This window comes from Molossus molossus, unplaced genomic scaffold (genome assembly GCF_014108415.1).
Source record: "Molossus molossus isolate mMolMol1 unplaced genomic scaffold, mMolMol1.p scaffold_m16_p_13, whole genome shotgun sequence".
NCBI lineage: Eukaryota > Metazoa > Chordata > Mammalia > Chiroptera > Molossidae > Molossus > Molossus molossus.
In genome coordinates, this window is record NW_023425348.1 from 83,903,136 (window position 1) to 83,915,929 (window position 12,794).

Genomic DNA, 12,794 nt, shown 5'->3' on the forward strand with positions numbered 1-12,794 from the left:
AAGTCTTTTGAACCACACAGACTCTTCTGATTTTCCTTCCCATGTAGCTTCTCTAATTCTATTTCCTGGCCTTGGTTTTTACATTTCTATATTAGAGTAATTCTTTTTTGCTAAAGTTCCTATCTTCAATTATTTATCTGACATGCAAATCACCATGAGAGCCTCTGCCATGTGTGTGTGTGCTCGCACGCGTGCGTGCGTTGGTGTTACAGAGAAGTAGATTAGGTAAATTTACGATGGATCATGGCATTCCCATTCTGTGTTAATTTCATGACCCTCCTCATGCACAACATGCCAACTTAGGGACACCAGAACAGACAGTGAGCTTCGTAATATCCCACAAAGCAAAGAGAAGTGATAAAACCGAAAACTTGTGTTCTTTACATGCATTTATTTTACAATAATCTTCAATAGGAGAGTATTATTGAAACTGGTAAGGTATTCCAGTGAAATAATGAGAAACACTACTAAAGATTAAGTGGAATCTTTTAACAATGACTAAGGATGTGCTACACTGTAATATGCTGAAATTGATGAACATTAAAAGTTCACATCCAAGGTGCAGGTGTTAACTGGCTCTTCCCTCTTGGAATCAAAATTCTGTTGACAATTCTAACTTGTGAATCTATAATACACTTAACTGGGAAAGCAAAAGAGAAAAATAAGGTGACTTCCTGTTACACCAAGTGAGTTCTCTTTAACTCTACTCACTAGAAACAAGTGTAGTAAGTATTTTCTGAATGCCTATGGTACTTTGTTTTTTCTTTTCTTTTCTTTTTTTTTATTGACACCATCCATCTTTAAATAAGATATCATACATTTTTTTCAGACTAGGTTTTGCCCTTCTGCATTTCAAGCTCAGAAAATATATTGTATTTCTGGTATATTTTAAATTTTTAGTCTTGACAACATACATTATTTTAGTTTCTTACCTATTAGAGTTGGAGAATTCTAGTGTAGTTACTACACACCAATCACACAAATAGCTGACTATCTGAAGGCCTTTGTAACACAACATTTAAAAAAATCCCAAGGGGAGGGGGAGGGGGAAATCAGTGGGGGGAAAAAGGAGAATCATCTGTAACAAAAATTAATCAATAAAAAATAAATTAAAAAAAAAGGAAAAAAAAATCCCAGACATATGTCTGTTATCTTAAAAAATTATTTTAGAATATCATTATATAAAAAAGTCTTTGATTGAATAGTGTGGAATTTTCAAAGACAAACTAATGATACAGTGAAATGAACATCTTGATACACAGAGTTAGTTCCTTTATACTGTGAGTGTTCAAGAGAAACCAAGGTGTCCTATTTGAAATGTTATGTAGAGGGAATTACAACTCATAGAGCTGGATACCCTATATTGATGGATGCTCACATGTTTGAACAGGTGTGATTGTATAATGTCTTTTTCCTTATCAAACCTGAGCATAGATTGTGTTGAGAGGTGTGTTTCACAATCAGTGATGTCAGGACTGAGCTCTCAGGAAAAAGAAGCATGCAATTAAAGATGTGAGGGGAGCTCCCAGTCTGAGGGCAGAGGCAAAGAAAGAGCAAGGAAATCAGGGACAATGTTTTAGGTTGCATGGAAGATAAGAATATACACTATCACGTTTGACGTCTGCACAGATTCAGACATTTCTGCATCCTGTGGTGATTGTGCTTTGCTGTAACTTCCTCATGATGCTTTTCCACTTCTTCATGCCTCAGTGTGTAGATGAGTAGGTTGAGAAAGTGTGTCTCAGTAGTGTAAAACACTGCCACCACTCTGTCCATGGGGAAGGTGTTTTCATTTTTATTTTTTTGGGTGGGCATGTATACATGAATGTACATGGACCAAAGAATAAGATTACTAAAATGACGTGGAAAGTGCAAGTGGAGAGAGCATTTCCCCCTCCCATCTGCACTGTGATTTCTCAGTGAATGTAAGCTAGCCATGTATGAGATCTTCAGAATCACAAGACTACTTGAACAAGTGACTCCATCGTTAGACGTCAAGAGCAGGTTGATCACGTAAGTGTCCATGTGTAAAAATTTCATCAAGGGCTGCAAACCACAGCAATAATGATCAGTCAAATGAGGTCTCCAGGAAGGCAAACGTAACCCAGGATGATCTGAGCTATGGAATGCATGAAGATCCTATCCACGCAGGAACAATAAGGGTGATGCAGACTTGCCATCATGATGGTTGGGCAACGCAAGAGCTTATAGATAGCCACATCGAGATCAATGGCTCTGAGAATGAGGACAAAGATCACCATGAAGCCAAAAATACATAGCACAATGATAAGAGTCATGCACTCATTGGATAGTATAAATTTATTTTCAGAGAGAGCATCCACAATTAGTCTCTGGCCTGTGGAAGTTGGAAAGCAAGAATCAGCCAGGGACAAATAAAATAGAAAGTACATGGGACTCCCAAGTGTTTGGCTGAACTTGATGGTCATAATAATAAATAAATTTCCCTCCATGGTTCCCCCATAGAAAATGAAGAAGATAACACACACAGTTTTCTGCCTCATAGGATCTCATGTAAAGCCTAAGAGTATGAACTCAGTTATATTGTTATTTCCCTGCATTGTTTCAGTCAAAGCAAAGAAAGCACTGGTAGAGACAGTTAATCTACAAAGGAAAGGAAAACTATAGAATGAATACTACATTTGGAGGTCAAATACATATACCCAATCATGGAAGTGCCACTTACCAATGGGTAATCACTTAGCCCCTGTGCTGTTCTTTGAGATAAAATGAAAATCATAATATTTATTTGATGTATGTATTTATCTGCTTGCATATAAAACACAATGAAATACATAAACAATAAAAAATTAAATAATTATTTAGTAGGCATAATAAACATTAATTTAAGAAATTTACTATGAAAGGATAACTTTCTGAGCTGAATGTCTTTCTTTAGTTTTTAGCTAGTATCTATTATGGTAGCATGTTGCAAAAATGTGGAGACCTTATGCACAATTTACCTTAATATGCCTTCATATTACTTGAACCTGTTAGTCCAGTTATAAAATATCTTCTAGTTAATATTTTGAACTTTCAAGAAATGAAATAGAAACATCTGATAGTGTCTTCCTTAGTAAAACCTACACACACACACACACACACACACTCTCAGGGTCAGAGACAGGGTAAGGGATAGGGAGAGGGGGAGGGGAAGGGGGAGGGAGAGAGAGAATGTAATTCTACAGAGGTAATTGTGGTTTGCATACTATTTATAATCCAGATTCTATCCTAGTAGCTGCAGGTCAGATAATTTGGATCTAAAGGAAATCCACCTGGTGAGTTTATGACTTGAGAAGGTAAATCATAAACAACTTATGAGGAATAGTCAATGCTCTAGAATAAAAGAAATTTAGCTTTAGAACATATTCTCTATTAAGTATTTAGTTAATAATGTGAGCAAGGATATCTCTAAGAATAATACAGTGCTGGAAACACAGATTATGATTTGACCAGTTTGGATATTAAAATTATTACACTTGCCTTTCTCTGAGCATCTAACTTCTCATTGTTCATGTGAACATTGGTTGAGTAACAGGTGTCAGCTGTTTCTGAAATAATACAAGTTTTTGTTTTCTATAAATAGTTAATGAACTATGCTGAGTGAAATGTGAATTCAAGAGCTGAAATGATAGATTCTGAACAGCAGTTGAATGACTAGAATTTAATGAGAAAAGAGAGACCAACACCAATAGGAAGGGCTAGAAATAAATGGACAAATTTGAAATAAAAGAGCACTTGTGGTGAATTATTTCTCCTTCCTTTCCATGACCCTGCCTGAATGTGTGATATCAGTTGAACATATTTTTTGTCTTTACTGCATAGAAAGCAGATTAGCTGCAGTTAAGTTAAATATAGGCATCTTCTCTGAAATTTATAGAGTAATGTGTTTTGAGATTATGGCAGCAATAAATTCAAGAAGTTGTCCATTGAGGGTGTGATGGGATGTTCTAAAGGGACAGGAAGACAGTGACAGGTAATTGAGGCTGATCTGGATAACAAATTTCAAATAAAAAGAAATCATTATCTGAAATTTTGATAAAAAATGTACAAAAACATTGACTAAGAATAAAAGTGATTCACAGGTTGCCAAGAATGTGAGAAAACCCAAAATGAAAGGACAAATAAGCTCCCTGTATAACTACTACCATAATTACCATTCACCGCTCCTCAAAAAATACAAAAAGTTGGTCCAAGAATTAAATTAACCAAAGACCCCAGGTAGGTCACTATAAAATCAAATAGAAGTATCTCAAAACTTGAGTTTCTGCTTACTTTATCTCTATTTATTTAGTGGCCTGCAATAATTGTGATGATAATTTCAATTACTGACTATTTTATTTATATACGCTTTTAAATCATTGAAGTTAGTTATTTTAATAATTTAAGAAACATTTACTGATTATTGGCTAAATAAATGGTAGCCTACTGATTATTGGTTAAATGAATGATAGTCTGTATTTGACAAGAGATAGAATAAAGATAAAATAATTGAAAATATTTATTGAGCCTCTACCATGTACTGGGTGTCATACATTTTATCCAGTTAATTCTCACAACAGTGTTGGGAGATAGATGTGCTTGTCAGAAATATGATGATCTGAGGAAAAACAGCACTTGCCAAAAACCACACAGATAAGAGAGAGGTGGCTAGAATTCAAGATTAAATGTAAGTGCTTCTTAATATTTCAAAGCAGAATGTAAGACAATCTCTCTGTCTTTGAGAAATTTAGAATCATGCAAATTGAGGATGATTATAGTTTACTTTGGCATAGATTAAAAATTGACATATTGGGGTCAGTGAGACCCTCTGTTTTAAATATTAATAGTATCACATATTTATTGAGTATATGTTATGCATCAGGAACTGTGCTAAGTGTATTGCTAAGAGAGTTTTATGTCATTTTAAATCTTGATTTTATTATGTCTTAGGTCAATGGTTTTGGCCTAATTAATATCTCTATGATTCACTTTCCTGTTCTGTGAAATGGGTTTACTATTAATATTTACTTCTTAGTATTCTTGTGAGGATTGAAAATGTTTATGCCTGTAACATGTGTAGAAGAGTGTTAGGCACACAGGAATGCTCAAATTGTAAGCTAATATAAGATTATTAGACCTACTGATAGTGTAGTTAAATAACGTACTGAGGCCATATGATTATTCATAACAAAGCTATAGTATAATCCCAAGCAATTTCATTTCATTATGTTCAAGGTTTTTTAAATCTTTACTTTTAACAATTGTACAGAGTCCAAAGGTTATGCAAAGTATTAGCTGAACGTATAAATCATCAAGACCAGGTTCATCATTTTTTTCAAGTTAGCAACACTTTAATCAAATGAGTAGAATCCATTATAACAGCTCTTTATTGCACGGATTCAAATACACAGCAGACCAATCATGTTCCCTGACACTTAATCACGTTCAGTAAAAGTATGTTAGTGCATCTTCAGCACTCTATTTCCAAGGGGTTTCTTTTGAATTTCCTTTGCAAAGCCTTGCACAAAGAAGAGGTGACTAAGCACCAGTAAGAAACACTGTTGTTAGCAATAGTTTTTTTTTTTTTCATCATCTTCCCTATCATAAAAAACATGCAATTTCTTCCTTCTATGTACATGGTATTGTCAAATGGGTGCCACACTCTGCCTATGGTACAAAGTTTATAAATACGAAATACCATTACAAAGTTGAAGCCTTTAAAAAGCGTTGAGTAATAACTAGGTGATAATTAAATCCGGAGTGTTGATGGAACCTATGAAAGAGATTTAGAAACAGCACACAAACTCAAACATGAAACGTTTTGCTTGAGAAGGGGTGACAGAGGAACTTTCTATGTGCTGCTGAAGGGTTTTCTAAGTTTCTCCAACTTTTCTTCCTTTCTGCTATTATCTTTAAATACTGCAAAGCATTGTGGGTGGCACCAGTCTGTGCATTGCCAAAGGAGATCCCAGAGCCATGCACACTATGATGGGACTGGTGGAGAGTTCAGCAAGACACCGGTACTGTCCGTTGGCACTCATTTCTTCCATATCCAAATATGTTATATTAAAACCTTGTTCCTTGGCGACTTCACTAAGCAGTTGGATGTAATCTGTATTTAGACTACTGAGGAGGCTTCTTTTCAGTAGGTTGATCTCTTCACCAGGAGAATTCCTCAAAGAATGCCAAGTACATCCTAAATAATGTCCCACTACATTTATTTTTTTATTTTATTTTTTTTAATCCTCACCCGAGGACATTTTTTTCCATTTTTTGTTCAGATAGAGTGGGAGGGAGAGAGGAAGAGAGAGAAAGAGAGAAACATCGACGTGAAAGGGGCACATCGAGTGGCTGCCACCCACACGACCAACCAGGGCCGGGGACAAACTGCAACCGAGGTACATGCCCTTAGCGAGAACCGAACCCGGGTCTCTCTGGACCGCAGGCCAATGCTCTAACCGCTGAGCCAAACCGGCCAGAGCCTAAATAATGTCCCACTACATTTATTAAAGAAACATAGTTCTCTGGAGAAATATTACGGAATTTGCTAAGAAATCGATCAGCAACCTTTTTCTTGGCTTGTTTTTTTGATGCCCCCTTTCCAGTGTCCATAAATGACTCTATCCTGCAAATTGTGGTATATTCTCTCTGATGAGCAGGTCCTCCCTCCTGAGGCAGGGTAGATTCAGGAAGTCTCCAGACCTGATGAACAGCCAATTCCTGTAATGAACCAATAGGATCAAGCTGGTTGCTTGGAGGGGTCAGGAACGGCGAAGCAAACACTTGCATTGGCTTTCAAAATGTTGATGGCAGCTTCTGCAGTCCTGTGTTTTGCCAGGGTCTTACTTGTATCTGCACTTGTGCAGGTTGTCACCAGCGGTTACTCTGGAGGTGACAGAGGGCATGCGCGTTTGCACATCGGCTCTTTCACATTCACACACCGGGACGTTCTTGGTCTGTATGCCCCGTTCGTGTAATACCTGAACGGGTGTTTTCTCCGGTTTAGCAGTAATCATCTTCCCCAAACTGGAGACCCCGCTGTCCTCGTGCTCCAACAGCCGGGCTGCGGTGTGATGCCCGCCCTGGGCTCTGGCACCTCTGGCGCCTCTGGCGCCTCTGGCAGGTGGTGGGAAGGGAGGGCTGGGTGGCAGGAGGAAGAGGGGTAAGGATCCGTCCTCGCGCCCCCTATCGGCCAGTCGGCGGGAAGAGCGCCCAGGGCTGCCGCTCCCTCCTCCATAGCTTCCCTCCTCTTCTCCTGGGATGCCCCCACCCCTGTTCCCCTCCTGAGCCCCTCTGGAGGGGACAGGCGGGGCCGGGTGCGCTGGATCCACCACTTTAAAGATAGAAACCATAGGATAAGTACATACAAGTCCCTAAAGTCAGTGAAGAGCTATACCAGAGAATAAAAACCAATCTCTCTCTCTCTCTCTCTCTCTCTCTCTCTCTCTCTCCTGTTCTTTTCACTCAGGGACTATTTGTGGCCCAAGTGACATCACTCAGGTCTGAGAGCAGGAGGAGATCCAGTGCATTTTATTCGTGTTTGTGAGCTAATGTTTTCACTCTTTACACATGGGCTACATGTGTAGAAGAGAGGAACAGATTGAGCTGGTAGTTTTGTTTGGGCATGAGCTACATTTTTATAGACTTGGTGAGCTTGGATTGATTTATTACTCATTTTGCCATCTGCATATCAAAATTAGAATGCCCGAAGTGGTTCAAGGATGATAACATTAGAGGTTATCTAGTTTTACATGAAATAATTAGGTTAAAAAATTAGGTAAGCCCTGGTGGGTTTGGCTCAGCCGTTAAAGTGTTGGCCTTCAGACTAAAGGGTCTCAGGTTCCATTCCAGTGGCCAAGGGCAGGTACCTGGGTTGCAGGTTGGACCCTGGACCCCCACCCCCACCTTGTGGTCCTCCTGGAGGCAACCAATCCATGTGTCTCCCTCACATCCATATTTCTCTCTCTCTCTCCCTCTCTTATACTCTCTAAAAATCAATGGAAAAATATCCTCAGGTGAGGAGTAACAAAAAAATTTTAAAAACTTAAAAAAATTCTTAATAATTAAGTGAAAAAGTGGGATTGTTGACATTTATTCCATTGCTATGACTACATTTTTACGTGAGAACTCAGACTCTAGACTCAGAAAACTCCGGTTTGCTAAATAGCAGTTAGGTGTAGGTGTTCTGTAGACAGTGTATCAGAAAAGCCTCACCAAATTTTATCTCTAAGGTATTATTACTCTCGTATGTGCTTCAAACTGAACTTAATACCATATTTGCTTGCATAATGTTTTATTTTTTCAAACCTCTTCATCCAGTTTTGAATTTGAAACTCATAACTCTCTCCCTCATTTAGGGAAAAAAGTATTTCTCTACATTTTAGATAAAGAAAAGTGTTGAAGGATTTAAAGATAGGAGTTCACATTTAGAATTGATGACTGCCTCAAGAACAGAAAGTAGAGTTCTTCTCACACTCCCAAACTGAGAAGCCAGAAATATAGGTGGTAGTTTGTACATGGTGAGCCACATGGGTATGGAGAAGTTGAAATGAAAAGAGAATATTGTCAAGAAGGGAAGTGTTATCTGTGACATTGAGATTAGAGACACAAGACACAAAAGATTCAACACATATTTAGCAAAATTGTTTGGTTAGGAGATCAGACCACATTTAATTGGCAAGAAAATTAATTTTGTGTCAGGTGAAGCCAGAATGGTTGTCTATGCCTGAATATTCTAAAGGCCTTAGTTTCCTCAGAAGTCCAATTTAGGTATGAACCAAAGTTTTCTTGTTTCGTTTTAGGGGAAGGTGAGGGGAAGAACAATTCAGGTGGTTATTTCTATGCTCTTGATTAAAATAATGGTTTTATTTGTGTCCATTCAAATGAACAAGCAATTACTTAAAGAGTAAAAATTAAATAAAAATTGTATATATTATTTTTAAATAGTCTCTATTTATTTGTAAGTAAGAAAGTATTTACATGGTATAACTGGAGGCATAAAACCTCAGTTTCCAATGACTTCTCTATATTCTAATTCTAAATCTTAAAATTGCACCATAGAAATACTTTTTATAATCAAGATTAAAAAAATAAGAAATCATTTGTTTTAAAGCTCCATTGCAAAGGAATTTTTAATTGGAAGGTGACACAATTAATCTTTAAAAGAGTGATGAGGAGAAAATTTAAAAATTAATTGATAAGCCCAGCTGGTGTGGCTCAGTGGATTGAGCGTCATTCCATGGACTGAGCGGTCCCAGTTTGATTCCTCATCAGGGCACATGCCCCATTTATGAGCTGTGGGCTCAATACCCAGTAAGGGGCGAGCAGGAGACAGCCAACTGATGTTTCTCTCTCACACCCATGTTTCTATCTTTCTCTCTATTCTTCTCTTTCTAAAAAATCAATATAAACATATTTAAAAATTAACTGATAAGAAAATATAGCTACAAGATTAGGGCAGACTATATAGCACATATTTTAAGAAAATGTGATGAGTATTAATAATACAATTTGGGTTCAAAATATAGTAAAGAGAATTGGACCATGTAGCTACCAATTATATATATATATATATATTTTAATCAGCATTGACTGAAACTGTTAACAGAAGTTATGATCAGTCCTTACTGAATTGCCTACCCTTTCATCTATAAAATCATGTTGGTTTAACATAACTGCTAAATAATGAAGAAATTCAAACTACCCTTATTATACTGTATATTTCCTATATACTTTTAATTAAAATACCTTTTGTTTAGCACTAGGGGATTTGGTTAGTAAATCTCAAAGTTTCCTTCTTACTCAAAATAATTTTATGATTTTAGAATTTTATTTTCTATATGGAAGTCATAGTCACTGGACTTGATTATTGACAACTTGACTGATTTGGTAACATTAACATTAAGAAAAAAACATCAGCAATGAATACTTCTATGGTGAATAAATCAGTGATCATTTATTGATTTGTTTGAGTTTCATTTTGTGACAAAGTCCAGGCTGGTTTTCCCTTTCACAAATGAGATAACTTAAATTCAAAGAAATAAAGTGATTGGTACCAAAATTGGTATAATTAGTAATAGAACCCAGATATCAACTGTTGGTCTTCACATAAACCTTTCCCACAAACTTCTCATAAACTTTTAAAAAATAAATTATGCAGTACCAAGTTTATTTATGGGTTTTGGCAAAAGGCATCAATCGGAAAAATATAGAACAGAAATTCATACTTTGGTTCAAACCACTGAGAAGAAATTGACTTGCAAATTTTGATACACCAAGTCAGGAGCCAAACCGTGAAAGGATGAGTGCCGTCTGCTCCTCTTTAAAAATTTTAACTATTGCTTTATTGTGTGGTTCTTTTAAATCTATGGTTATTACTGATGTCCCTATAGAAATAACTATGCTTCTATTGAAAATACCAGCACTTTACCTTCACAAATCACTAAGGAAAAAGTAAGCAAGCAATCAAAAAATTATTTGAACCAATTGCATGAGCCCCTTGCAGAGAGTTTTTGTCTTCCACTGTGTAAAGATAGATGTATCACCATATAAATCTTTAATTTTGTTTTCTACATTATTCTACAATTATTTTGAGGTAGGATGTATTACACTAGTGACCACTGTTAAGCTTTACATTTGCTTCTACACCATTAAACAAAAACTTTGTATGACTTGCATCTTTAACAAATATGAGTTTGAAAAGATCCAGAGTAATGTCCTTTCCAAGAACTTAGATGTATATTACTTTAGAATTGGAAAATATTTGATAATAAATATTTTAAAAGTATTTTAAATTGATTGAATGCATTCTTTTTTTTTAAAAAAAGCATTTTTATTGATTTTTAGAGAGAGAGGAGGGTAGAGAGAGAGAGACATGGATGTGAGAGTGAGACATCTATCAGCTGCCTCATGCATACCCTCTTCCAGGGATCGAGCCCAAACCAGGGCATGTGCCCTGACAGGAAATGGAACTCATGCACAGGATGATGCTGAACCAGCTGAGCCACACCGGCCAGGGATGAATGTATTCATTTTTACTACTATCAGGATTGAACATAATGTCCTGAAAGACTGACTTATGGAAATCATCGTGAGACTAATTTTTAAAAATATTAAATATCAGATTTTATTTTCTGAAATGCTGAAATCATATCCATTTACTACACACAGCTTCATAATATTAGTGTCATCATCAGTCTTATCCATGAATATTTCCGACATTGACTGCTGATTTATGCATCATTTCCAGGGAACTGTCAATGCATTTTTACTGCACTGGACCATGGAAAATAGAAATAACATCACTGTGTTTATTCTGTTGGGACTATCTCAAAACAAGAACACTGAAATCCTCTGCTTTGTATTGTTTTTATTTTGTTACATTGCTATTTGGATGGGAAATATGCTCATAATTATTTCTATCACATGCAGTCTGCTAGTTGACCAACCCATGTATTTCTTCCTTAATTGCCTCTCTCTCTCTGACCTTTGCTATACATCAACAGTGATGCCCAAACTAATGACCGACTTACTGGCAAAAAGGAAGACCATTTCCTATAATAACTGCATGACACAGCTTTTTATCCTTCACTTCCTTGGAGGCATCGAGATCTTCATCCTCACAGCGATGGCCTATGACCGCTATGTGGCCATCTGCAAACCCCTGCACTACAGCATCATCATGAGCAGGCAAAAGTGTAACAGGATCATCGCAGCTTGTTGCACGGGGGGATTTGTACACTCTGCCACTCAGTTTCTTCTCACCATCTTTCTACCGTTCTGTGGCCCCAATGAGATAGATCACTACTTCTGTGATGTGTATCCCTTGCTGAAACTGGCTTGCACCGACACCTACAGAATCGGTCTGTTGGTAATTGTTAATTCAGGTCTGATTGCTTTGGTGAGTTTTGTGATTTTGATGGTGTCTTATCTTCTGATATTGTACACCATCAGGGCTTCCCCTGCAGGGAGCCGGGCCAAAGCTCTTTCCACTTGCAGTTCTCACATCACAGTTGTGATTCTGTTCTTTGTACCTGTCCTCTTCATTTACATCAGACCAACCACAACCTTTCCAGAAGATAAAGTGATCGCTCTTTTCTACACCATCATTGCTCCCATGTTCAACCCTCTCATCTATACACTCAGAAACTCGAAGATGAAGAACGCTTTGAGCAAAGTGTGGTGCCAGAAGCCATTTTTGACTGGAAGGCAGATCATCTGAAAGGCACTTCCCTCGCTACATACCCTGTTCAAGGGATATTTGTTCCACTGAAGTTTATTAAACCAGGAACGTTGTTGTACGAAAAATAATCATGACACTGGTGTCATTTCATTAATACTATAATTTACTAAAACATACTTTCTTCTTTATTTATTGACCTGTGTTTCTTATTTACATTTTCCCTTAATAATTTGAGTCATTTTCTTATTCAATTTCTGTTGTGCTTTTCTTTGATATCTCTCTCTCTATTTTTTCCTTTGGATTTCTGTAAGTGCTAACAGGTGGTCATCTTTATAGCCTCTCTGTACTCTGGTTTCATGAATGGGTCTCCAAATGTACATATGGAACACTCATATTGATCATCCTGGACCCAGAGGGTCCGTATGACATTGTTATCCTCCCTGCATTCTCGTCGAAAAGGAGCATCAGAAATTTAGAATCATTTTTGTTCACTCAGCTAATGATTTCCACATTCATTGTAACAATTTAAAAAGCAAAAATCAGTCATGGGGTCTAAATAATAAAAATATTATTTATGTAAAATAATGGTTATATAAAAATTGGGAGGGTTTTT

At 36.9% G+C, this 12,794-nt stretch overlaps 1 protein-coding gene and 2 pseudogenes across 1 annotated transcript; 1 reads left to right on the forward strand and 2 right to left on the reverse strand.

Annotated features, from left to right (window-relative positions):
* Positions 1–1,608: 1,608 nt before the first annotated feature.
* On the reverse strand, positions 1,609–2,579 carry LOC118628664 (annotated as a pseudogene).
* A 3,226-nt stretch (positions 2,580–5,805) lies between these two features.
* Positions 5,806–7,061, reverse strand: LOC118628665 (annotated as a pseudogene).
* Positions 7,062–11,281: 4,220 nt separating this feature from the next.
* LOC118628666 (olfactory receptor 4P4) lies at positions 11,282–12,220 on the forward strand. Its single transcript, XM_036259609.1, has one exon. The coding sequence runs from the start codon at positions 11,282–11,284 to the stop codon at positions 12,218–12,220; it is 939 nt and encodes a 312-aa protein (XP_036115502.1).
* Positions 12,221–12,794: the final 574 nt, after the last annotated feature.

Bases quoted from the DNA above. Each gene is read 5' to 3' on its own strand.
- LOC118628666 (XM_036259609.1), top strand. From the start codon at position 11,282: ATGGAAAATAGAAATAACATCACTGTGTTTATTCTGTTGGGACTATCT.